The sequence below is a fragment of the Ctenopharyngodon idella genome, chromosome 5 (genome assembly GCF_019924925.1).
Source record: "Ctenopharyngodon idella isolate HZGC_01 chromosome 5, HZGC01, whole genome shotgun sequence".
Taxonomy (NCBI): domain Eukaryota; kingdom Metazoa; phylum Chordata; class Actinopteri; order Cypriniformes; family Xenocyprididae; genus Ctenopharyngodon; species Ctenopharyngodon idella.
In genome coordinates, this window is record NC_067224.1 from 9,776,367 (window position 1) to 9,802,501 (window position 26,135).

The 26,135-nt window shown below is 35.5% G+C and overlaps 2 protein-coding genes across 10 annotated transcripts in view; one reads left to right on the forward strand and one right to left on the reverse strand.

Moving 5' to 3' along the window:
• Positions 1–21,624, forward strand: srek1 (splicing regulatory glutamine/lysine-rich protein 1). 5 transcript variants are annotated; one of them, XM_051892716.1, is made up of 14 exons: positions 258–276; positions 7,117–7,250; positions 9,560–9,952; positions 11,641–11,771; positions 12,106–12,221; positions 12,751–12,915; positions 13,628–13,806; positions 13,939–14,069; positions 14,164–14,269; positions 15,569–15,679; positions 15,780–15,911; positions 17,568–17,648; positions 17,726–17,840; positions 20,070–21,624. In XM_051892716.1, the coding sequence occupies exons 4-14, from the start codon at positions 11,741–11,743 to the stop codon at positions 20,223–20,225; spliced, it is 1,323 nt and encodes a 440-aa protein (XP_051748676.1). In that variant the 5' UTR covers positions 258–276; positions 7,117–7,250; positions 9,560–9,952; positions 11,641–11,740; the 3' UTR covers positions 20,226–21,624. The 5 variants fall into 5 exon arrangements, with proteins under 5 accessions (XP_051748675.1, XP_051748673.1, XP_051748674.1 ...); XM_051892713.1 differs by lacking the exons at positions 9,560–9,952; positions 11,641–11,771 and having other exon boundaries at positions 2–276; XM_051892714.1 differs by lacking the exons at positions 9,560–9,952; positions 11,641–11,771 and having other exon boundaries at positions 3–276; positions 17,568–17,639.
• Positions 20,842–26,135, reverse strand: part of LOC127512101 (leukemia inhibitory factor receptor) — a 28,809-nt gene continuing 23,515 nt past the window's right edge. For all 5 annotated transcript variants that reach the window (XR_007930126.1, XM_051892710.1, XM_051892709.1 and 2 more), the window contains one exon: positions 20,842–25,702. Coding sequence is in view for 4 of the 5 variants with exons in the window: in XM_051892710.1 (XP_051748670.1) it covers positions 25,124–25,702 (579 nt within the window). In the remaining variant the exon portion in view is untranslated. The remainder of the gene's footprint in view (positions 25,703–26,135) is intronic.

A 26,135-nucleotide genomic window follows, 5' to 3' on the forward strand; every position in this document is an offset into this window, starting at 1 on the left:
GCTGTTGTGTAAGCAGAGCTCATCCCCTGGCTGCTGTCCGCAGCGCTCCCTGCTAACGAGTTTTCCCGCAGGTCAGCGCCTATCCGAGAGCTGACCACTCGGGTGCATTATTTAATTTTCAGAGTATTGAACCTCTGTCCATTCTGAAATGAACGGGATGCCTGGAACGAACGTGATTCAAATCACTAATCTGTCGTCGGCGGTGAGCAGTGATCAGATGAGAACTCTGTTCGGCTTCCTGGGGGACATCGAGGAGCTGCGACTCTACCCGCCTGAGTGAGTCACAACAACAACACCACATATACATCATACATACATAACACACACACACACACACACACACACGTCCGAGAGAGTCAAAACAAAACATACGCACACTTACACATCATACATTTCTGACATACACATCTCAAACACACTGCTGACCACTTCATAGTGATAACACAATATCACACGTACACAAGCACACATTAAACACATACATACGTACACACGACATTTTAAACGCACCTGCGCAACCAGTATCATCACTATAAACACACCATAACACTTCAAACACGGCTAATAACACACACACTGTACGCACATCCAACACCATGCGTACACACACTATCAGAAGACAAGTATGATATCTTACAAATATCACACACACCAACAGCTCACATAGCAATGACAATGTCAAGTGATATAAACTGTGTGAACCCTCCACGCTGTTAGAGCTTGATTATGTGCAATTTGAAATCATCTAATGTTGTGTGTGTATCTGTCATTAAACTTGTTGCACTACCATAAACCCACGCAATGCTCAATTACTGAACTACACGTATGCTTGCGTTCAACAGTCTGGTTCCGTAATTTTTTCCATATATAGGGGAATTGATTTTGAATGTTAACTTGGTATATGATGTATGTTTTCACAACATTTCAACAATTTTTTTCAAATAATCATGTTATCAGATTGGTGAAAATCTACACTCTTAAAGGGTTAGTTCACCCAAAAATGAAAATAATGTCATTTATTACTCACCCTCATGCCGTTCCACACCCGTAAGACCTTCTTTAATCTTCGGAACACAAATTAAGATATTTTTGTTGAAATCCGATGGCTCAGTGTGGCCTGCATAGCCAGCAATGACATTACCTCTCTCAAGATCCATAAATGTACTAAAAACATATTTAAATCAGTTCATGTGAGTACAGTGGTTCAATATTAATATTATAAAGCGACAAGAATATTTTTTGTGCACCAAAAAAAAAACAAAAAAAAAACAACTTATATAGTGATGGCCAATTTCAAAACACTGCTTCAGGAAGCTTCGGAGTGTTATGAATCTTTTGTGTCGAATCAGCGGTTCGGAGCGCCAAAGTCACGTGATTTCAGCAGTTTGGCGGTTTGAAACACGATCCGAAACATGATTCGACACAAAAGATTCATAACGCTCCGAAGCTTCCTGAAGCAGTGTTTTGAAATCGGCCATCACTATCAGTGCTTCCCACACATAGACTTTACTTGGGCGGGCCGCCCAGGTGTATTAACGGCGGCCCAAGTATATTTGGAGATACATTTATGCTTTTATTATTTTTATCCTCTTATAATTTTGTATCCGCCCAAGATAATGAAACCATCTGCGATCGATTAAGTAGTGGAAAATCTCCCTACGCATTTCGTACCTGCTTGTTCTTTGCGCGAGAACTGTTTACTCCCGCTGACATAGCACACATTTATGCCAAGCGATTGCTAATGAACTTTAGTTGATGAATTAAGACAATGTCTACTTTATGGCCTTTATATAGTATGTTTAGACGGTTGTAAGAGTGCACGTTTTATCTCTCTCATCTGAAGGATCAGCCCGCAATTGTATAGACATTTCAAAATAAGAGTCCCTGTGTATTTCGAGCTTGTTTATAATTAAAAGTCACACGCTAAGTTTTTTTTCCTTCTGGGCATTATTAGTATTTTGGTTACACAATAAATTGTATTTAATTTGATTTCCATTTAATTTATAGTAATTTATTGTAGTCTCCCCCACAGGAAGAAAAGACTAAGAACATTATTTGACATGTATATTATTCATTATATAAATTTTACTAGTAAAATCTGTCCCATTCACTGAGAGACACTACATAAAAAAGCAAGGAGAACTTCATTTAAATGCTGTAATTTTGCATAATTTACAGTGCATAACAATGCATAATATTAGTATGTAATCAAATGTAATAGTAGGCTATGTAATTAAAATTAATTTGAATAAATAAAGATACTGTTAAAAATCACATATTATTTGTTGTTTTTCGCATGTAGTAGTTTTTTGTGCCATGGGTAATAGGAGGATTTTCCACCCGGCTACCACCGCAAGTATATTTCAAACCTGTGGGAAGCACTGACTATATAAGTCGTTATTTTGTTTTTTTTGGCGCACCAAAATATTCTCGTCGCTTTATAATTAATATTAATATTGAATATTGAACCACTGTACTCACATTAACTGATTTAAATATGTTTTTAGTACTTTAATGGATCTTGAGAGAGGAAATGTCATTGCTGGCTATGCAGGCCTCACTGAGCCATCAGATTTCAACAAAAATATCTTAATTTGTGTTCCGAAAATGAACAAAGGTCTTACGGGTGTGGAACGGCATAAGGGTGAGTAATAAATGACATTATTTTCATTTTTGGGTGAACTAACCCTTTAAGAAAAATGGCTACAGTGTCAGATTAAGATTCCTTGGCTTGTAACAATAGTAGAATAGTACTTTTGGCGCATAATAGAACCCCTTTTATAAGGTTCCATAAAAATCCATGCTTTGAAAGTGTTAAATAGACTTAATGGTGTTATGAAGAACCTTTTTAATAATTATATATTTTCATTGATATTAAATTTTATTAATATCATGCTTGTTAACCCATCTATCTGCCTGGTCTTATAATATCTTTTATTATCTTTTATTTTTTATTGACATAGGAAATTGTAGCAGAAATGACTAATGCTAATACAACATTTATTAGTTGAATACACTAATAAATAGAAATTCATGCTAAACATGATTAAATAGATAAAGAAATCAAACACAAATTAAAGCTGCAAGCAGCGATGAAAAGGCCCTCGCACCCGGGCTCAACGCCACCCATTGGCCTTAGGAAATCAGTGAACAGTGGGTGACATGCATGTAAGCGAGTATAGGGAAATATGTGAAAGTCATTTCAAAGTGCCACACTTCCTGCTGCCAACAGGTGGCGCTTTGACTGTAACTGAATATTGCAATGTAGATGTCTTCAGGCCAGGACTCTCATCACACATGTGAAGTTTGGAGCAGATCGGACATTGTATGCCTGAGTTACAACAACTTCCTTTTTCGTGGCGTTAATTGCATACATTAGCACTCAGCCAAGTGTTGCATGCAACGTGTTTCTAGTATGTTTGGTACTTTGTGGCATATTGAAATGTTTCTGGGAGTGAATTACAGTGTAAAGCATGCCATTTCCTGTTGCCAGCAGGTGGCGCTATGACTAACAGAATATTGGCAGATAGATGTCTTTAGGCCAGGACTCTTATCACACATGTGAATTTTGGAGCAGATCGGACATTGTATGCCTGAATTACAACAGCTTCCTCCTTCATGGTGAAACATCGAAATTTGTCAGGCCGCCACGGACACGCCCTTCGGCGAAAACTCTAGATCTTCACAATTTAACATCTCAAAGGCCTTTAGATTAGGCCGACTAAATATGATGTTGATCTGATTAAAGCTCTAGGAGGAGTTCGTTAAAGTAGAACGTGTGGAAATGGCAAAAACCTTCAAAATTTTGCAGAGAAAATTTAAAATATCTCACTTCCTGTTGGGTTTTCAGATTTTGCACCCAGGGGCTTTTTTGTAAGTATTGGGATGTTACATATGTCTACCGAATGTCATACCTGTACGTGAAACGTAGCGCGAAGGGCGCTTAATTAAAATTTTGTAGGTGGCGCTATCGAGCCATTTTGCCACACCTAATTCTGAAACCCATATCAGACGTAAATTTTCACCACTTCTGATGCGTGTGCAAAGTTTCATGAGTTTTCGAGCACGTTTAGACCATCAAAAATGCGATTCATTTTGGAGAAGAAGAATAATTGACTGAGCAATTACAATAGGGTCCTCACACCATCGGTGCTCGTGCTAACCATTTAGCATAAATAGAATTGTGACAACAAACATCTTTTTTTTAAGAGTGACACATTACCCATGATTCGGCAAAGCAGAGAAATCTTGCACTAATAAGAGAACAGCAACATGCAAGTTGCACTGAAAGAACACTTTAGCACACTCCCTTGAACTTGCCGCTTTTGATCCAAAATAGGTCATTATTGTGTTTTTGTCTAGATCCGATGAGTTTTTGAAAGTGTGTGTATGGGGAGGGGGGTTGCAGGGCAGTCACGGTGGATGACATCAAAAGACTTGCGCCTTCTTAAGTTACTTATTCACGTGAGGTTGCTGTGCTGCGTGGTCACGAAAACTTATAATGTGCATGCGCTTTTAAGCATTGCTGTTTAAAACAAGTGATTTTAAGCCTTTGAATCGCAGTCAGCAGCAAAAGACAACTAATTTTTCCATATGCGCAAGAGATTGTTTCTGAGCGCTGTATGAGAGACACAGACACATCCGCTGCTCACAGAGTGCATGAGTTATATTTGGTGCTTTATTGGCCTTGAACGGTTAAATATACATGTATTGTGTATGTGTCAAAATGCCCATCTTTGCAAGTATCCTCATAAACACAGTCATTTAAGCGCACTTGTTACAGTATAATGGACCTGGGCAGCTCTTAAAGCAACAGCTGTTTAATTTTTCTTCTGTCTGTCATTCATATTAATCAAACAACAAAAGAGAGAAAATCTCTCACTGCTCTTGACTATTCCACTTTTGTAACTTTAATACGGGTAAATATTTAATTTACACAATGAAGACTATACTGTGTTTTATACATTTGATTAATTTATACAATGCTTATAACATTTATTATTTATTTGTTCTCATGTAGTTTTTTTGTCCTATTACTTGTAATTAGTTTCTTATTCTTACCTAACGCCGGGCACACATTTAACGACTAGCTAAAACATTCTAAGACTGTACTCAACACAGCAATTGTTTCCTTCGACTGAAGCAGATTTAAATACATAAACACGGAATTTGAACACCGACTGTAATCGCTGACTGAACGCAACTGGCTCTGACTGGACACATTTGAGTATTCAGTCATAAGTATCAATTTACATTCATAATCGGCCTTACAGTCATTAAGTGTGTGCATGGCTTAACTGTTTACTTGTCTTCAGTGAGCTTGAGTTTTATTTATTTAGGCTAGTAGTTTTTTGTGATATTGACATTGGTGACTAATGAAATTTCTATATTATAAAAAATGTTTATATCCTAAAATCCTTATGGCATCTGTTAAGTAAATGTTATGATAAACTTTCAACATTTCAGTAATATGTCAAGCTTGGAATTGTTAATTAGCCTGACGTGGCCGACTTACGTCTTACATTTATATTCAGTTACATACTGTTATCGCTTTACAGTTACCACTCTCATAAAATACTTGAATTACATGTTGACTTTTAAACCTAAATTTAACTTTCAACAACAGTTATTTGATCAAAATAAATATTTTTGCATTCAGTAGAGTCTGAAGTTTTAACGCAGACTGTCAGGGCGAGCCTTCGTGCAAAATGGAAATACTTGCATGAATTTGTAACACTTATAGATATATACTTATATCCACCTACAGAAGGATCACATACCTTACCCGCAGCAGCTCACTCTGTTTCCTCCACTATTTTTAGATGCATTTTGTCCATAGAAATGCATTATTCAGTGCTGTAATTTAACGCGACTGCAGGAAGTTCTTTGTGCATGGTGGGTAGACACGACTAATTGATAATCACATTTGTTGTCGATGATTTTCATTATCGATTATTATCGATGTTATCGATTAGTTGTTGCAGCCCTACTTTCCGTACGCGCTGCATAGAATTTTTGTAAATGCTGTTGTTGCTACCTGAATTTTTTTTGTTAATTTGGTTGTAAAATGTGGTTGTCATTCCCATAAATTACTGAACTGTGTGTGTGTACAGAACAGATTAAGTTCTAAAAGGTGAATTGACAGACTTTTGAATAGTGTTAATGTTGTAAACTCAAAACAGAGAAATGAAGACTTTCATTAAAAATAAAAAAGAACTCTTTAGCATAATTGTAAAAACTAAACTGATTATAATATTGTGACAGTATTTTCTATTGCAAGTTATTGAATCGTTGCAGTTAGCTGATTCATTCAAAAACACTCTCATGATCATGATGTTCTGGATATCTGCACGTGCTGATAACAGCAACGCTCATGTAATACTGCATAAACGTACTAAAAAGTAAACTGAAACTGTAGTAATAATGAAACTGAATTGAAAGTAAAATAAAACTAACATAAAAACTAGATTTAAAAAAAATCAGAACCATAATAACCCCATTTTCGAGAGCATTTCACTGCCTTAAAAGTAGATTTATGTATATGCAAAAAAAAAAAAAAGAAACTTCTTTTGAGTTTCATTAAGAACCGTTTAGTTCCTTTGGATGTCAACTGAACCACAGAGGAAATCCTCTACATTAATTTATTACAGTACTGTGCATAGCTGTTACATAGCATTTTAACTCCACATAGTTCACCCAAAAATTAGTTTCTTTCTTTTGTTGAACACATAAGAAGAAATTTTGAAGAATGTTGGTAACCAAACATTTGACGGTAGCCATAGACTTCCATAGTTTTTTTTTTTTCCCAAATCAATGGCTGCCGTCAAATGTCTGGTTACCAGCAATCTTCAAAATATCTTCCTTTTACTTCAACAGAAGAAAGGAACTCATACAGGTTTGGAAAAACATAAGGGTGAGTAAATGATAATGACAGAATTTTCATTTATGGGTGAACTAACCCTTTAAGATCAGCCTTACAGACACAGTGCTGCTGACTTTACAAAGATTATATCTTTATATACCTTTTCATAACTGACCAGAAAAAACAACAATCATTTGCAACATATTATTTAACAAAAAAATGAAATTAAATAACTTGTTTTTCTTCTCTTTCAGCAATGCACCTCTTTCCTTTTCATCCAAAGTTTGTTACATAAAGTATCGAGAGCCTTCCAGTGTTGGTGTGGCACAACATTTAACCAACACTGTTTTTATTGACAGAGCTTTGATTGTTGTGCCCTGCGCTGAAGGTTAGTATGATTGCATGCGTGTTACATTTGTGTGCCTGATTATAGAATGACACTGACTATCTGACTGCAAATCAAACTTTTGAGAAGAACAAACCATAATTGGCTTCCTGACATTATTTTGTGTGTTTTTGTGTCCCAGATTTGTATGATAACCATGAGTCTATGTGCTGAGGTATCACTTCTATCAGCTCTGTTTTATTTTGTGAGTTCAGTGGAGGTGGGTGGATTGACACCAGCTTTCTTGTTTATCAGTTGAGCTGAAGGATGTGGAAATGATGGAGGTGATTAAGATCATACGTTGTGTTCAGCATCAGCATCAGGACTTGTGAACACACTTTCAGTGTTTTGCTAAACTTTGTTTTTTTGCCTTTTAAATAGGGGTTTAACATAATAGGGTTTTAACATAATAGGGTTTTTTTTATGATTCTTTGAATAGAAAATTCAAGCACGAGAACATTTATAGAGAACATTTATATTTTTATATATATATATATATATAAATTATATGTATATGTATATGTATATATATATATATATATATATATATATATATATATAAAATTATATGTATATAAATATATAAATATATAAATGTCATTTTTTATCAATTTAATGCATCTTTGCTGAATACATTTTTTCTTTCTTTCGAGGAAAAAAAAACTTGCAGACCCCAAAACTTTTGAATGTTAATATTACAATAAATCAACTAATAAATCCAATCAGTTGAAAGTAAGAGACACCATGACTTCCCATGAAATGTCTTGAAAGAACTGTTTAAAATGTGTATTTTTTGACAGTTTGAAAATGTATTTATTTACATTTTTAATGAACATATTTGATTATTTCTTTAAGTAACACTCCTAGTCTTTTGTGTGTAACTAATAATTCATTGCATTTTACCAAATATTTTTGACACTTTTTTTTTTTTTTTTTTTTTTGAATTTCATGGTTTTGTTAATTCTGTAACTTTTGAAAAATTGGGAAAAAAAACAAAAAAAAAACAGGTTCTGTTAAGAGTGAATTGTTATACCCCATCCTTTTAGTGGCCCTTGGTTTAGAAGTATGCGTTCATAAAAATAATGATAGGTAACTGCTTAATTGTTTGAAGCTATTATTAATTGTCCATACTTGTTTGCCTGGTGAATATAGCTTTGAATTTTGAAATTGAGTTGCTTGCTATATGTGAATTGTGAGAGGTTTCGTTTGCTAAAACATTAGATGCTTTAGCTCAGTGTTTCTCAACTCCAGTACTAAGGACCAACCTACCAGAATGTTCTAGATGTCTCGCTAATTAAAACCTGATTCAGCTTCTTAAGTGTGTTGAATAGGGAGACATTTAAAGCATTCTGGGAGGTGGGTTTCCAGTGGTTTAGCTCACAGGAACTCTGTCAAGTTCAATTAATAAGGTACAGATTTGGTGTCCCTTTTTAATTTTTTAACCCTTTTAAATTTTTGTCCCTCAAATTTTTTAACACTATAATGCCGCAAAGCCTTTATTCTGTTGAGTGAGATGTATTGGGTGTTATCTAACATAAAAAATTGCACAAAATGTCCAGCACCTCTAATGTCTGTACACAAGTTTTTAGTCATATTGTTGCCTATATTAGTTAAGCTCAATTCTTCAGTCAAAAAAAAAAAACATTGAATTAATGGGAAGTATGTTATGTATTTATATTTTATTAAGATTATTATAGATTATTAAGATTATTATATATTCATTTACATTTACATTATAACTCAAAATAACAGATCAAAACTAGCTGGCCACAATTGTGTGATGATGGTGTAATTTAGTATTTGTATACATTTTATTTGCTTAATTTGTTTAGCTATTGTTTATTGGCAAACATAAAATAACACTAATCAAAGTTTTAAACTAGACATGTGCCACAACCGCATACAAAATGAATAGAAAATAAAAAATTTAGTTTTCCTTCCTGAAGAAGATGGCTAAGTGTCTAGTTTCACTGACCAAGAAACATTCAATCACTTCATTTTAAGTAGTTTCAAGCCCTATTTTTGTACCCTTTTCATGCAAAGTGTAGATTATGCAACATGCATTCGTAAGCAGAGTAGACTACAGGGTATGAGGTGAAAGAGTGAGGTCTTCTCAAGTCTACTGTGCAACCACTGGCTAACCACTTGTTTCTTTCACTGTAAACATCCGTATTTATGAAAAACATGGTATCTAAGAGAGCTTCCCTCTTGCCTGAAATGCTTGTCCTCGTGACTTGGTTTTGGATGGCTTACTACGTTGATTAATTTGGTTTCTGTATGTTTTTTCTGTGTTGATTATGTGTGCATATCAGATGACTAGAGTGACCCAGGCTACACTACTACACTAGCCTGACTCAAGGCTTTGTTTTCCAAGCCACTATACCCGCCGGGGCCCACGCTGCCTTCAAGGGGGGAATGTGACCAGGAGCGTAGCCGCTGAACCTTCCGAGATGGACACCTTGTCTCTTTTTATTTTATTTTATTTTATTTTCATTTCCTTTTTTTTTTTTATTTCTCTCTCATGTTGTCCCTTTTTTGCCTCTTAGAAGAGTTGCATATTCATTGTGTTGTTTTTCTTTTTTTCTTTTTTTTTTCTTTTCCTGTCCCCTTGTCCCTCGTCCCCAATCCCACAGTTGCACCCTTTGCCTGTCTTTGAAAGCTGTCCAGGTTGACTTGACGCCCAGTATTGGAGGGAAGTTTGAACGGTACAAGGGCAGCTGTTACTGATGTCTAATGCATTAAGATCTCCTCCTCTCTCTCTTTCTCTCGCTCCTCTCCACTGATCTGCTCAGGGTTTTACTTTGGAAAATAATATATTTTTTCATCAATATAACCACACAGTGCCTCACAAAAGTAGTCAGACATCAATTTTCTGTTTTTACTGAATTATGCTTACTGAAATACAAATTTTTCTTCGTATTTCAAAGCATAAAAGTAATTGTCAGATATGTCAAGAAAATATTCTTAAATATTCTTAAATACTTAGTTATTCTTATTATTCCTAAAATACTTTTTGCATCAATGACAGCATTAAATTTCATCTTTAGTTGATAATTTCACCTCGTTTTTGGCATTGCTGTCCTGCCAAAGGAAAAATAAGCTTCAGTTTTTAAGTTGAAACGAAACATGCATATTTTCTAGGGCTGCATGATATATTGAAATAAAATTGACATTACGATATGGCTTAGTGCGAATATCAAATAGCAAAGGTTGCGATTTAATTAAAGCAAATAATGTGCTATGGATTTCAGAGTGAAGCGCAACACTGTTTATTTACACGATGGTTTGAAGCCCGATGGTTTAACATTCAAAAATGAAGAAATGAAGATTTAAATATTAGAATTGTAAATTATACAGATGTACTATAAAATTTTTGGTTAATTTTTATGAAAAGTATTAAGAAGTTTTATTTTATGAAATACTCATATAAAATTATTGCAATATATTTTGTAATATTCTTAATTAATATTAAATAAGTAATTAATAGACAATTCTTAATTAATTCTAATTTAGTAATATTCTTAAACATCACTAAATCATAATAATTATTATTTAATATATCAAAAAGGCAGGAATATGGCCTTTGAAAACTCAAGGAAAGAGATTTTAAACTTGTGTAATCTTTAAGAACATTCTTGAATTTTAAGATTGTTAACCCCCACCCCAATTCAGCCCTAAAAGGATGGTTCGCATAAAAAAAAAAAAAAAAAAATAATAATAATATTCAGCTTTTTAAAATTATTTTTATTTTCTAAGCTAATGTAATACACTTCTCTAAAAAATCACCCCAATCATTGTAGAATTATTATCATTTTTAAATTGAGCTGGTTTAAATTTAAGTCATCTGGTGAAAATTCCTGTATTTTTTATATTGCAAAAAATATCACGTCAGTTTTTTTTCCAATAGCGTGCAGCCCTAAAATTTTCTAACAGTGCCAGTATAGGATCTGTAATTCAGTAAAATGACAGAACTGCTAGTAGTGCGTGTTTAGAATTCCTTATTTTTGCAAGGCACTGTTGTTCAGTTCACTGTAATGAATTAGAACAGTTCTTATTAAAAAGCTCACACCATTGCATGGTTTTGGGGAACTTTAGAGTAATACTGAAGTGGCTGAACGTCATATTTGAGATTTTAATTTAGTTCTTCACTCTGTATATCACAGACAGATATACAAACAGTTTACCCATGACTACTATAATCACTGTAAGCACAGAGCATGCGTATATATATATTTTGTACCAACACTGGCTAAAACGTATTTGGAAAAATGACATTTGTTGTTAACTTTATTGTGAAGGCAACACTTTTCAGGGGTGACAGTTTGAGGGGGGAATTCTCAAAGACACTTAAAATGTTCTTCTTTTCTGTATCTGATGTTCTATGTGCTATTAGTGTGATGCAGCCAACATGAACGGTTGTCTTGTGTTGCACACCCTTTCCAACACTGCGACACGATCGCCCCAGGGAGAAAAGCGCCCATGCTTGATATCGTATGGTTCATGACCAAAATGTTTCCAGTTCAGGTGACCCATACCATAAAGTGTTAACTCATTCTCTACATGTTCTGTTCTGATCTTTTTTTTTAAAAGAGAGAAAAGGACAAATCACAATGTTCTTTTCTCTGTTTTTTTTGTGCAACAGTCATCCTGTTTACAGTATGTCTTGTGTTGATAGTAAAAGGAGAGTAGCTATGCTAGTTCAGTTTGTTTGATTGTTCATGGTCGGGGTTGGAGATGCTCAGGGTGGGTGTTAGAGCGCTAGGCTGTTGGAGGACTCTCCTCTGAATCTTGGGTCGTAGGAGAAGCAGCTGGAGATGTCTCCATTGGCCACTCTAATGCCACTGTTCTTGTTCTTCAGGAAAAATCCCGGAAGAGGCAAAGGCGCTCTCGCTTTTGGCCCCTGCCGCACCCGTAGCCAGCCTGATGAGTGGAGGAGGACTTCTGCCCATTCCCAGCCCTGCTACGCTACAGAACGTAAAAACACACTCTCACAAATCAAGGCTGGAATACACTACACAACTTTTGCACAGATTTTTGAAGTCTGATTTGCATGTTTGGAGGAGTTGCTAAAAGTAATAGCAAGTCTGCATATTTTGGGCAGATGGCGTTCACAGATTTGACACAAAATTTCGTTTTTTTTCCCTTCCAATTGTGATTCCATCCAGTCGGAGGATTTTGTGCTGATTTAGTTTTAATTTGTCATGCGTCTCCTAACAACGAGGTGCGTGTTTCTGCATGAGTTGTTTTTGGAACGACTTGAAAGTGGTTTAGTGTATTAAGCCCAGTTTTTCCCTGCAACCATTTACAAAGTCGACAAGTGTATGATGCCTAGTGTTTTAAAATCCATTTGGATTTTAAAAATCGTGTAGTGTATTCCGGCCTTTACTGAATGATGAAAAAATATCACCTACATATACTCATAAACTGCATGCCACAGATGTACTATATTTAATTCCAAATTGTCAATTGTCAAGACACTAACGTGTGTCGTATTTGGGGGCAGCGAAGTCTTCCTTTAGCTAATCTGGGAGTCCTGAAGTCTAGTTTGGACACGTCTGTGGCGGCTCTGAGTGCAATCGCTTCGCAACCTCCGCTCATGGGTAATGTTGATCCCTCTAAAATTGACGAGATCAGGAGGACGGTGTATGTCGGCAATTTGAATTCACAGGTATGTGATAATGAATTAGAATTTATGGCAGAGGCAAATAGCTTTTAACCCCAAGTGCAAATTGCAAAAAAGAAAGTATTTTCTTTGCACTAAGTGTAAATAGTGTTAGATGCTATTTATACTTGCATCATGTCTACGCCGCAACAGCCAGAGGCTGTCTACACTGGATGCGTCAAAGCAATCATTGCATATCCATTTGTTCCCTGTGTCTGAAATGAAAAAAGTGCTTGGAGTCTGTCAGAAATAGAACGGGACATCAGTTGACTTTAGTCGTGTCGCGCCTCATCCAGTGTTGACAAAATCAGTTTTTATAAAGGCTGCTGCCTTATTGGGTCATTACTTGTCTCTATTCCTAATGCCCACCCCTAACCCTAATCATATTCAACCTGCTGATCAGTAAAGATGTGTTTCAAGATACAGGAAAGGAGCCATGGTTACATGGTAACATTATGAGCTGCACGCGCCAAAATTGGTGTGCCAGCCAATCCGATCAACGCGAGAACACCACATCCAGTTTCAGTTATAGGCCTGTTAAATACTCGTTAAACACTTTATTCACAATATTAAATTCTCGTTAGGCTCTTTATTTCCGCTTTTTTGAATATTTACTAATATGCCGTGAACTTGATGTAAATAAAATGGATATAATGAAACTGACGCAAGATTCTCTTTTGTCTTTCAAGCACATGTTGTACTTGTCTTTCTTCTGTAGAGCACCACAGCAGAGCAGCTCCTCGAGTTCTTCAAGCAGGTGGGAGATGTGAAGTTTGTTAGAATGGCGGGAGATGAAACACAACCTACACGTTTTGCTTTTGTGGAGTTTTCTGATCAGGAATCAGTGGCACGAGCACTTACATTTAATGGAGTCATGTTTGGTGATAGGCCACTCAAGTGAGTGTTCTCCACTGAGAAAGACAACTCACCAGCATTGTGCATCCTATTTCATCCGTGTGCTAGCATTCAGTAATATGCATTTAAATAGTAAGTAATCAACATAAAATAATCTTTTTTTTTTTTTTCCAGAATTAACCACTCCAATAATGCCATAGTGAAGCCTCCAGAGCTCACGCCACAAGCTGCGGCCAAAGAGCTGGAGGACGTCATGAAGAAAGTTCGAGAGGCTCAGTCAACCATTGCTGCTGCCATTGAGCCAGGTCTGCCCTCTCAAACCTGGACACTCACACACAGTAATGCTTTCTCAAAATGTTTTTCTTTTTAATTGATGAGAGTTTTGATTGTGTCTTCCAGACAATAAAAATCGCTCATCCAGTAGATCCAGACATTCCAGAAGGTCAAGAACTCGCTCTCGCTCCCCGTCACACTCACGAAAAAAGCGATCCAGGTCAAGGCACAGGTAGATTACACACACTTAAACATACTTGCCTTGTTAACTCATAAAAGCTGAGTAGCTTGCTAAGCTACAAACTACTCACAGTATAAAATACTGTCAATCTTATTCAAAAAGTAATTAGCTACACAAGTTACCCTATTTTTAAGGGGGAATATCTAACTATATATAGTTATGTAAGGGGAATATCTAACTATATGTAGTTATGTAATATTGTTTGTAATTGTAGATTGTTATTGTTTGTAACTTATAGATAATATAATTTATTTTAAAAATAACAGTATCATTTATTAAAATAAATTAAACACTGTAAGTATAGTATGTTATAGTTATAGTATGTTATCAAATATTTATTAAAAAAAAAGAAAAGAAATAACATTCTGTTCAAACACTGTTGGTTACACTATTGAGAGAATTAGTGAATCCTCAAATGTGTCTTTTGGATGGGTTCTTTTACACTGGCACAAAAAAATAATTATTTTTTTTTTACTCACATCTGACTTTTTAAATAAGATACATAACCGATATTTGGACATCTGACCTACGTTTAAACGTATATCCGATTCACCTTGGAATTGCAAGCCATCACACGGTGAGGGTGACAAATTTGGCCACAAAGATAGCTTTTTAATGTCGTATTATGAAGCAAACATGCCTGTATACGCTTGCACTAAATTGCACTACATTATAGGCTATTTCTCAGCAATCAGGTGATAACTTCGCTGTTTTTGTAAGTAAACTAACAAGCTTCACTATTACATACAGACGCACAAAAGGTAATTCACACCCACAATCTCTCTCTCTCTCTCTCTCTCTCTCTCTCTAATTCCTTCAAATTCATTAAAATAAATGAAATCTTACTGTGCTACTGAAATAAACAAAAATTACAGTTATTTTCTGGTCTATATCTGTTCAGTCAGATTTTTGCGCTGGAAACATCCATGACAGCTTTTAACTTATCCATGCTAGCAAATTATCACCCGACGTGAATTATGAATAATTTTAGTATAGCCATTCAAAACCCAAGGGTCAACCATGTCTCATAGTAAAGTGTAAACACAGATATCGGATATCAGTCGTGTCTAAAGTGAATGTAAACAGGCAGGGCGAAATTCGGATATGGTCAAAAGATCAGATCTGTACATGAGGACTTGCTGTGTAAACGCAGCCTTAGTCAAACTAACTAAATTGAATCATACACATGTTTGTATAATTAGACATAATTTTCACTTAAATTTAATGTTAATAATTTATGCATTGCTGTAGCAATGGGAAAATAACTTATTTTATCAATGGTGTTTAAAGGGGACGCCCATCCCAGAGATCACGGCAGAGGGTGAACGACTCACGTGGGTCCCGTAGGAAACGCTCACGTTCCCGAGAAAGGAAACACAGCCGGAGTCGATCTCATTCCAGGTTAACCTGCACCACCACACTGGCCACTTTATTCTCAGATTTTGTCCCCTCCAAAAAGAAAAAAGAAAATTATCAAATCAATGTTGTCTCCTAAACACAGGGACCGAAGGAAGGACAAGGACGGTAAAGTTAGGAAGGGCGATGACTGGGATGAAAAGAGGTTGCGGGACAAAAAGGGAAGGACGCCTTCCAAAGGCTACGTTGGCTCCAGACGTTCCCGCAGTACAAGCAGGTCAGAAGAAAGTGTCCTTGTTAAACCTGCAAAAAAATCTGCTAATGAAATGAGAACAATAATACATTTACAGTACCAGTAAAAAAGAAACACCTGCTCATTCTCAATTTTTTTCAGATTTTAGAAGATAAAATATACTCCGCAAAAAGATGAAATTACACAAATGGAAATGTGGGAATTATGTAGTGACCAAAATTGTGAACAATATAGAACTGTCTTATTTGAGCTTCTTCAAAGTGGTCCTTAGGCCATGTGTTCACCAAAGCGTTTTTAGCCAGTGAACATTTGGTTTCTGTGATATGGAATATCTGTATTACTAGTATCTAATTTCACAGATAGTTTGTTTCTGAATATAAAAATGTTGATACAATATCTACCCTGATTTTAGCCCTCTGATTTGAATGCTCTGTTTTAAGGGGCATGTCTGCTGTGAGACTTCAATGTAAACTCCCACTGCTGTGATTGGATGACATATTTGCATTTGAAATAAGTATTGAATGTGGAACCTTCTTGAATACTTTTACTTTTTACAATTACAACTTTCAAGATTACCGAACCGTGAAAAATGTTGATTATTGCAATATATGTAGATCTATTCCCATCACATGAAAGGTTGCATCGATGAGCATTGTCTGATGACATTCTGTCAATCATGTGATGCAGTGATCTCGTCATTGCAACACGACTTCTGCACTCTTTCGAATGCTTTCACCATAACTAACAATGCAAACATGATGTAAATACAGCAAGTGTATAAGCTAATGTAATTTTATTTTTTTGGGTGATCCCTTTAACACGATTATTGGTTGGTGATCTTTGTTTGATTAACATTAATGACTGCAGCAGATTTATTAAGCTGCTGTCACTTGAAAAGCTTACACGTGCGTTTTCTTTCTCATCTGTTTACATTCATTTAAGACATAACCGACTGTGTTTACGAGGATACTTACCAAAATGGTATTTTGACATTTTTGTATGTAGGCTATTTGACCGTTTAAAAGCGCGTATCCCACAGTATAATTTGCTGTCCGCCCTGTCTCGGAGCGCTCGCACAGAAGGTTTTTCAACTCTCGGCGTTCGGAAAAAAACGGCAAGTGCTCAGCGTCAAATAGAGGCTCAGTGCCTCGTCATGCTGCTGCTGTTTTGAAACGCTCTGCATGCGCTCCCATTGAAAAAGTATGCTGGCCTTAGGAAAAAATGCTTTGGTGGACAATGCAGCCTTACTGCCTTTTCAAAATATTCTATAAAAACAATTTTTAAAGGTGCAGTAAGCGATTTCTGAGAAACGCTGTTGATATTTGAAATCACCAAAACAAACGCACCCTTACCCAAAAGTATGACACTCCCATCTTTATAGCTCCGCCCCCAAATTCACGAACATGCTATGTAACAGTCAAATCCCTTGCCCCTTACTGCTGAATGGATAGAAGTGTGTTGTGGTGCTCGGTCCAATCCACTTTCAACAGTGTTTCTCAGAAATTGCTTACTGCACCTTTAATACAATTTTTGTATTAATGTATGAATTATTTTTTTAAAAAAAGGTGTTTAGATCATTTTTACTAGAAAACAAGACAAAGTTTTTAACAATATTTGCCCAAAAAAAAAATTGTGTGTGTTTAGATTCACTTAATTTTTTTTTCCTTCTTTATCTCACAGACATAAAAAAAGAAGTAGATCTCGATCCAGGTCACCAAAGCGAAGCGCCAGGTCACCATCACCATCAAAAAGGTTTACTGTGTATGACAGTTTGGCTCTGACACTAGTGTATCATCATGTTCGTTATTAAAATCTTAATTTCTCCTGTCCATTTTTAGAGGCAAGAAAGATAAAAAGAGAGATAAAGGATGGGACAGTAGCAGGGGAAGGATGGAGAGCTCAACGTCCAGGAGGAAAAGCAGGGACTCTGACCATAAATCTAAACCCTCACTGGTGTGTCTGATTTTTATTTTAAACAAGTAGCTCAATTTACACACGCATTGACCTTCATTCAGTAAAAATAATTTGTATTGGTGGATTGATGCAAAAATGTTGGTCTGAGGTTAGGTAACGCCCTTAATATTAACGTTAAATTAACACATATTACAGAGTTGTTCCTAGAAAATCTTTGTGTCATACTTTGTTTATAGCATCATGTAAGTACAATCACTTTGTTCACATTGTGAAACTACGTCATTACCAGGTACAGCTAAACTCTGGAGGCTTACTAACTAACAGTTAAACAGTGTGGTGGTAATCAGATAGTTGTGGGTTTCGTCGTGTTAGAATAGCTAATGTCAATAAGTCTGTATACCACTGTCACTTTCTTCTGGATTCAACACAATGGATCAATAACTGGTTTTCGTTGATGCTTTTGCAATTATATTAGTGATGTTTGAAAACTCTAAACCTAATGCTTATGATGGAGGACTCATTGTTCCTCGTGCACCTCAAAGAGCTCACTGCACGTTCAGATTAAATAATTTGCACAACATGTAGCTCAGCTGTATCGCAGTGTGCTGCTCTAGTTTTTATAGATAAGAAACAGAGGATCACAGCTGATTCTTGCAAAGATTGACTTTTAAAGACTTTTTCATGCTTGTCTGCCCCCGATAACTATCAGTATGACCGTTTTTACTGCTAAGCTTTTATATTTCCTCTAAATGTGGCATCTTTTTGATAAAGCGTGAACCGTTCTTACAGGATTTATCTTTTTGACATTTTTGCCATCTGATGAAAACACTTCTGACATGATTACTTAGTATATCAAAGTATCAGTCTGATAATAAATATTCAATGCATCAATTACAGAAAAATCATTATTTTTCATCAAAAATTATTTTTGTAATACCTAGGGGTGTAGCGTTTCAATAATCATTTTTTGATGCATTGATTGATAATTACTCACCCTCATGTCATTCCAAACCTGTAGGACTTTCGTTCATCTTCGGAACACAAATGAAGATATTTTTGATGAAATCTGAGAGCTTTTTGACCCTCCATAGACAGCTATGCAACTGACACTTTGATGCTCCAAAAAGTTCATAAAGAGATTGTAAAACTAATCCATATGAATCAAGCGGTTTTCTGAAGAGACACGATTGCTTTATATGATGAACAGATTGAATTTAGGCTTATATTCACATACCAACGAAGCATGTTTGAGCTTCCGCAAGAGGTTTGTTCTCGTGCAGCGTCAAGCAGTTTCTGTTGAGCTTCTGTTTATGTTCGCTGATCAATGTTTAAATGTGAATAAAAGTCTAAATTAAATCTGTTCATCATATAAAGCGATCGAGTCTCTTCAGAAAAGTTGGACTAAACCCTTCAGTTCATATGGATTAGTTTTACGATCTCTTTATGAACTTTCTGAAGCGTCAAAGTGTCAGTTGCGTAGCTGTTATCGAAGCGGCAGTGGATTCCAGAGACAGAAAGCTCTCAGATTTCATCAAAAAGATCTTCATTTGCGTTCCGAAGATGAATGAAAGTCTTACAGGTTTGGAACGACATGAGGGTGAGTAATTAATGACAGAATTTTCAATTGGGTGAACTATCCCTTTAAAACATGAATCATTTGTATTGGCTAATAGTTCATTTAAAAAAAAAAATACAGTAAAACCAGTAATATTATGAAATATTATTTACAATTTAACTGTTTTCTATTCTATTATAATATTTTAAAATGTAATTTATTCCTGTGATGGCCAAGCAAATTTTTTAGCAGCGATTAATCTAGCCTTCAGGATCATGTGATCCTTCAGATATCATTCTGATATGCTGATTTGGTGCTCAAAAAACAGTTCTTATTTCTTGTGCTGCTTCATATTTTGTTCCATTTTTTTCAGGATTCTTTGAAAAATAGATAGTTCAAAAGAACAGCATTTATTTAAAATGGAATTGTTTTTGTAACATAAATATCTTTACTGCCACTTTTGATCAATTTAATGCATCCTTGCTTATTAAAAGTGTTGATTTCACATTTTTGAACAGTAGTGTATACTTAAAGTAATGTTACTACATGTGGGAATTAATGACTTAGGGTTATTAACACCCATGAGATTCTTGAACTGTTTTTTTAAACGAACCTTGCAGCCAGTGGAATGCCGACTTCAATCTGGTTTCAGTCAGATTTACTGAATGGAAAGTGTTGTTTGCCCTTTTCTAAATCATGGTTTCATTTTGCAGATGGAAAGGAGCTACGATCAGGTGGACCAGGAGTATGACAGTGACATGGACGGGTCAGGCTCTTTGGGTAGTGATGACAGATCTCCTCGAGCTCATCTCAACGGCAGCTACATAAGCACTTACGCTGAGGAGGATGATCTCTCTCCAGCTGAGTGATCAACATGTACCCATAATGCCAAGTACAGTGATGATGTGTCTGGAGAGCACAGCATCATGTATCATACTGTAACAACTGTCTCACTTTTTAAAGTGCTTTCCCTTGCGTCCATTGCTGTGTGATTGTAGGCTTTTGAAAACATTTTCTACTGCTGTGAATATGCTACCTGTCATATGATATTCATATGGATGAAAATGTAAAGTTTTGGATAGATCTAGACTGTGCGGAGAGATTCGGTATGTTGAACGGAGGTGCTTGTATTCAGGTCACTTTTTTAATCCGTTTTGCATTTGTTTTCTTTTGCATGTCTCTTTGTGTTTACACTTTTGTGGAAAGATATAATTTTATGCTATTTTGTGTGGTTTTTTTTTTTTTTTCTGGTCCATCTTACTAAAACAAAGCCATTATTATTAGTGTAAATAAAAAAAAAAAAAAGAAGTCATGTTTTACCTCAAAATCAAAATGATATATTTTGCATAAAGACAATGAAGCCTATTTTTAGGATGTTTATTTGTGATTATTTTCATGACATTTAAGCACAATTTCCCCAGAATTCTCATTGCTATGATGTAAAATGCCACAGATGTTTTTGTTTAATTTATTGTGCGTGTGTAAGTGTGTGTGTGTGTGTGTGTGTGTGTGTGTGTGTGTGTGTGTGTGCTGAAAAGTGGAAATGGGTTTGATTAATTGTCATGAAAATAATGGCAGAAGTTGATTTTGGGGTACCTTGAGATTCACTCTTTCTACCTGGTCTTTTCCATCATTTCTGTTTACTAAATTAAAAAACAAAAATGCAATTAGTACATGTGTAAAATAACACTCCCAGTGAACTGTGCAGAAGCACAGTGCATGTTAAAAGTGCCTAGACAGAGACTGCGTGGCAACAGAATATTTAACACCTGTGTAAATCAAGTCCAAAGGGGTTATTTATCTAGCATTATAGCAAAGCTTGTGTAAAATGCATAGTTTTATCTTTATTTTTTAACAGTATTTTGTTTGAACCAGTGTATACAAAGACCTACAGTAATCTCTTCATACAAGTATTGTTGTGTGGCATACAGTATATTCTGATGTTTTAATAGGTTTTCTAAGAAGCCTTTACCGATTGATGAGCACAGTAAAATTATTAACAGTGGCTGCTGTCTCATTAACTACAATATAAAACTTCTGAATATTATTTATTTTTTATATTAAGTCTTATTTGTTCAGTCTAATTTTGTAAGTGGGTATATATAATTATATACAGTACTTGTTAGCAGCAGAACTAATATGAATAAGAACGAAGTGACTCAATTATATTGATTTGTGAGCGGTGTGATTCTGTTCATCTGTTTAGATATACATGTATAAAAGATTTTCCCTAACATAACATTGACATTAAAGAGGTTATACTTCCAATTTATCTGTATTACTGAAGTATGTTTTTCTATACTGTTCATGTTGTATGAAGAAAATGTGAGTGGTGCCTGTGCATGTAAAACTCCTCTTATCGGAGTTATTAGGTGCATTTGGCGGCACAGGACGAGTACCAAGCTAAGTTCCTAGTCTTAAAGGATTAGTTCACACAAAAATGAGATTTCTGTCATTAATTACTCACCCTCATGTCGTTCCACATCCGTAAGACCTTCATTCATCTTCGGGACACAAATTAAAAGGGTGATATAATGCCATTTTTACAAGTTGTAAAATAAGTCTCTTATGTCCCCAGGGTGTGTAAGTGAAGTTTTAGCTCAAAATACCCCACAGATAATTTTTTATAGCATGTTAAATTTGTCACTTTTTGAGGGTGAGCAAAATGCTCTGTTTTTGTGTGTGTCCCTTTAAATGCAAATGAGCTGCTGCGACTAAGAAGAGGGCGGGGTTTCAAGAGCTCGTGTTAGCACATAGTGTTAGCAGTGCCGATTACCTCATGAAGAAGACTCACTGAATATGTCAGAAACTGTTCAGCCTTTTATGTTCAAACCAGAGTCGGACAATGATGGAGAGACTCAAGAAGAAGTGACAACATGTAGAATGCAACAGGACGTTTCTGAATGGTTAGTTGCTTAATTTATGTAGCTGATGTGGGATATCTTAAAGTCATTGATTAGCATATTCTGTCATGATAATCTATAAATCGCTCGTGTGGGAACTGTTGTAAGATGCCTACAGAGCCAGAGAATATATGCTGCATGAAGATAGAACAGGTATAGTTTAATTTAGGGTTTGTGATGTCACCAACCCGGGAAGAAGCTCGTTTTAGTCCCTACAGAATTCTTTAAAAGAAAATATCTCCCTTTGCTTTGAACTTTGAGCATTGTAACTTTGCAGATGTTGTTTGTGCTCTAACAGCAACATTACACACTAACTAAAGTTAAAAAAGTGAAATCATAAGGAACCACCCCTATCATAATGAACCACCCCTTTAAGATATTTTTGATGAAATCTGAGAGTTTTTTTTTTTATTTTTTTATTTATTTATTTATTTTTATTTTTTATCTCCCATAGAAAGCAACATAATTACCACATTCAAGGTCCAGAAAAGTAGTAAAGACCTTGTTAAAATAGTAAACGTGACTACAGTGGTTCATCCTTAATGTTATGAACTATTTTAACAATGTCTTTACTACTTTTCTGGACCTTGAATGTGGCAATTATGTTGCTTTCTATGGGGGATAAAAATGTGTATATATATATATATATATCATAAAAAATATCTCAAAAAAATCTTAATTTGTGTTCCGAAAATGAACGAAGGCCTTACGGGTGTGGAACGACATGAGGGTGAGTAATTAATGACAGAATTTTCATTTTTGGGTGAACTAACCCTTTAAGTAGTATGTGTAAAAGTCCTTATGAATTTAAAATATAAAACATGAAAAACGTGAATGCAGAGAATGATATATTGTAAAAATATGTTTATTATACATTCACAGGAAATAAAAGAAAAAAAATACATACAGTGAAAGTAAATGAGAACGGGTTTTACACTCTAAAAAGTGCCATAAAAGTGGTCCATACCACGTGTTTGCTAAATTGCAAGTCATGCAATAGCTTTGTGTAAGAAACAGTCTAAAAGTTGGCATGAAATGGAAATACAATCTATACTGTAAATGCATTATTTTGATTTTATTTTGAATGATTTTATTTATATTACCTTTTTTTTTTTTTTTTTTTTTAATCAAGCTTGCATTAAGATCTGCCTAAATCCAATCAACAACCAACAATCTTGTCCTACATTTTTTCCTTACAATAATCTACTACACTTTGATGTGTCACAATACAGATTAACTGTCACTGCTTCCGTTACATTGCAACTTTATTCACTGAAAATTTTCACATCGCTGATGTTTAAAACAAGGCCCAGTGTTTGAATAACGCAAATACAAGGGAAGGGAAAGTTTATTTGATAACTTTAAGTTTCTTAAACTGATCATATGACTTCAGGACACTTAAAATATAATACACAAGTACTGCAGCATGAACTGCTTTTATGGTGCTTTTTTTGGCATTTTGAAGCTTCAACACTTTCAGGCCCCATTCACTTGCTCTCTATGAAAAAAAGAATTGCTAAGACATTCCTCAAAATATATCTTTTTGTGTTTCACAAAAGATGTCATACAGGTTTGAAACAACATGATGATAAATGTCAAAATGTAGATTTTTGAGGTGAAATAATTTAAGCCTTGTTTAGACTGTCAGTCCAAATCCAATTTTTGTGCATAACCTATTGGAATCCAATCATATTTATCATGTGAACAGCAATGAGAAAAAAAAAAAAATGCAATATGATTTTTACAAATCTGTATCGAGATATATTAATCCTATTCAAATCACATTTCTTGAAGTCTTTAACTCTGACCACTCTTATCAGTTTTCGTATAGTTTTTTTTCCTTAGGCTTGTCACTTTCTCACGCCACATTAATACAGTAGCCTATGTCAGACGTAGTTGTATGAAACACGCTGAAAGTCATTGCAGAAACAAGGTTGCATTGTTGCGAAGTGCAGGTTGAGTGGAAAAATATAATTTATACTGCTAATCGGGCTGGTGTAGGCCTACACCTCTGATTTTTTTTTTAAACCGCCGGAGGCAGTAGCAGGGAATAAAGCTGCTACGTTTTTGCTGCTGCCTCATAAGTAGTAGTAGTAGCACTGCGGCTACAGATTGTCATGTTGTAAGTTTTCTGTATTGAAAACCCCTCCATGTTGCTATTGTTTTTTGCTGTAGGTCTACCAACACTAATTAAGATATTTTTGATGAAATCCAAGGGTATCTGATCCACACATAGGCAGCAACGTCATTGCACCTTTTGACGTCCAGAAAGGTAGTTAAAAACTTGGTTAAAATAGTATAATTAATTTATTGACATTTTGTAAATATTATTTAATCATGTAATCAATAAAAAGTAACTGTAGTCTGATTATAAGTATTTTAAAAAATAATATCTAATTACAAGTATTTAATTTTAGGAATCTGATTATGTAATCCAGATTACAAATGATCAGTTACTACCCAGCTTTGCAAATACGATCTGAACAGTTGCGATACACAGTGTGGACAGTCAATCATTTAGATCAGATTCCAATTGGATACACAAATAAATGGATTTGGACTGACAGTGTGAATCTAGCCTTAGATGGAACAGCCCTTTTAAGGTACAGCTAGGGCTGTGTCATTGATGTACAGTAGGAGTGTTTGTCATGAACACTGGTGTTTCAGAATTCGGAGCCTTGGGTCCAATCCATTGCCATTAAAAGTGACGTATTCCATATTTTATTGGAGGCGTTGAGTAGTGGCTAAAGCTCAGTCAAGAACAGGACAATGAATTTTTTACCCTTAAACGCAGCTCCGCAACTTGGGTTGCGCCAGAGTGATTGTCTTTGTAACTGTTCTGTAAATCACTGGATAAAAGCATTTCAGAGCACTGTGATTTCTGGGTTCAAAACTTCAGCACCATTACATGCCCCTGATGAGTTATCAGACTGTCTATTTCTTGCAAAACAGGATTGCCGAATGTAATCCTGCCCTGGATGTACAGGAACAAATTCTGGATTCACTGTTTGGATGGATGGACCCTGAATCGCAGTCATAGTGACCTGCTGGAAGATTTCCATGGTGGTGTAATCGCTCATGAAAACAACAGCAGGTTGGGATGCTGGGATGAAGTCCGATCGTGTCATGTTGGAGATGGTCACTCCAGGGTCTTTGCTTTCTAAGCTTGTGACATCATTGTCAACAGAAGTGCTCAAAGTTGAGTCTGTCTTACTGAAGTCCATAGGGAAGGTTGGGGTGTCTGGGGGTGCGATCTCGTCTAGGATGGATGGGCTGTCCTCATCTTCACTGAGGAGGAGGATGGTGGGCTTCACACTAGTCTGAGAAATGGGAGGGCTGCTGAGAGGAGTCGCCTCCCTTTTGCTCTCAACGACACACAGTGTACTGGAATCACATCCCTCACTCTCCTCTAACCTCTGTCTGTTCAGTGGCTCCAGGATACCCTGCAGAAAAAAAGAAAAAAGAAAAAAAAAAAACAGCAGAAAGTGACCAAAGGATCAAAGTCAATACAACTTGCACTGTTCAAACAGTAAGATATGTTTTAAACAAAATTCATGCTTTTATTCAGAAACAATACATTAATTTGTTCAAAAGTGACAGTAAAATCTTTTACACTGTTACAAAAAAAAAAAAAATCTATTTCAAATAAACACTGTTGAACTTTGTTCATAAAAGAATTCTGAGAAAAAAAAAAGGTTTCACAGGTTCCACAAAACTATTAAACAGCACAATTCTTTTCAACATAGGTAATAATAAATGTTTCTTGAGCACCATATCAGTATTTAAATAATTTATGAAGGATCATGTGATATTGAAGACTGGAGTAATAGAATAAAATAGAAAAACTTTTTTATATATACAGGTGCATCTCAATAA

Coding starts and splice junctions, on each gene's coding strand:
- srek1 (XM_051892713.1), top strand. CDS start 149: ATGAACGGGATGCCTGGAACGAACGTGATTCAAATCACTAATCTGTCG. Junction 12,222..12,750: donor GCCCTGCTACGCTACAGAAC/GTAAAAACACAC, acceptor ATTTGGGGGCAG/CGAAGTCTTCCTTTAGCTAA. Junction 12,916..13,627: donor TCGGCAATTTGAATTCACAG/GTATGTGATAAT, acceptor TTTCTTCTGTAG/AGCACCACAGCAGAGCAGCT.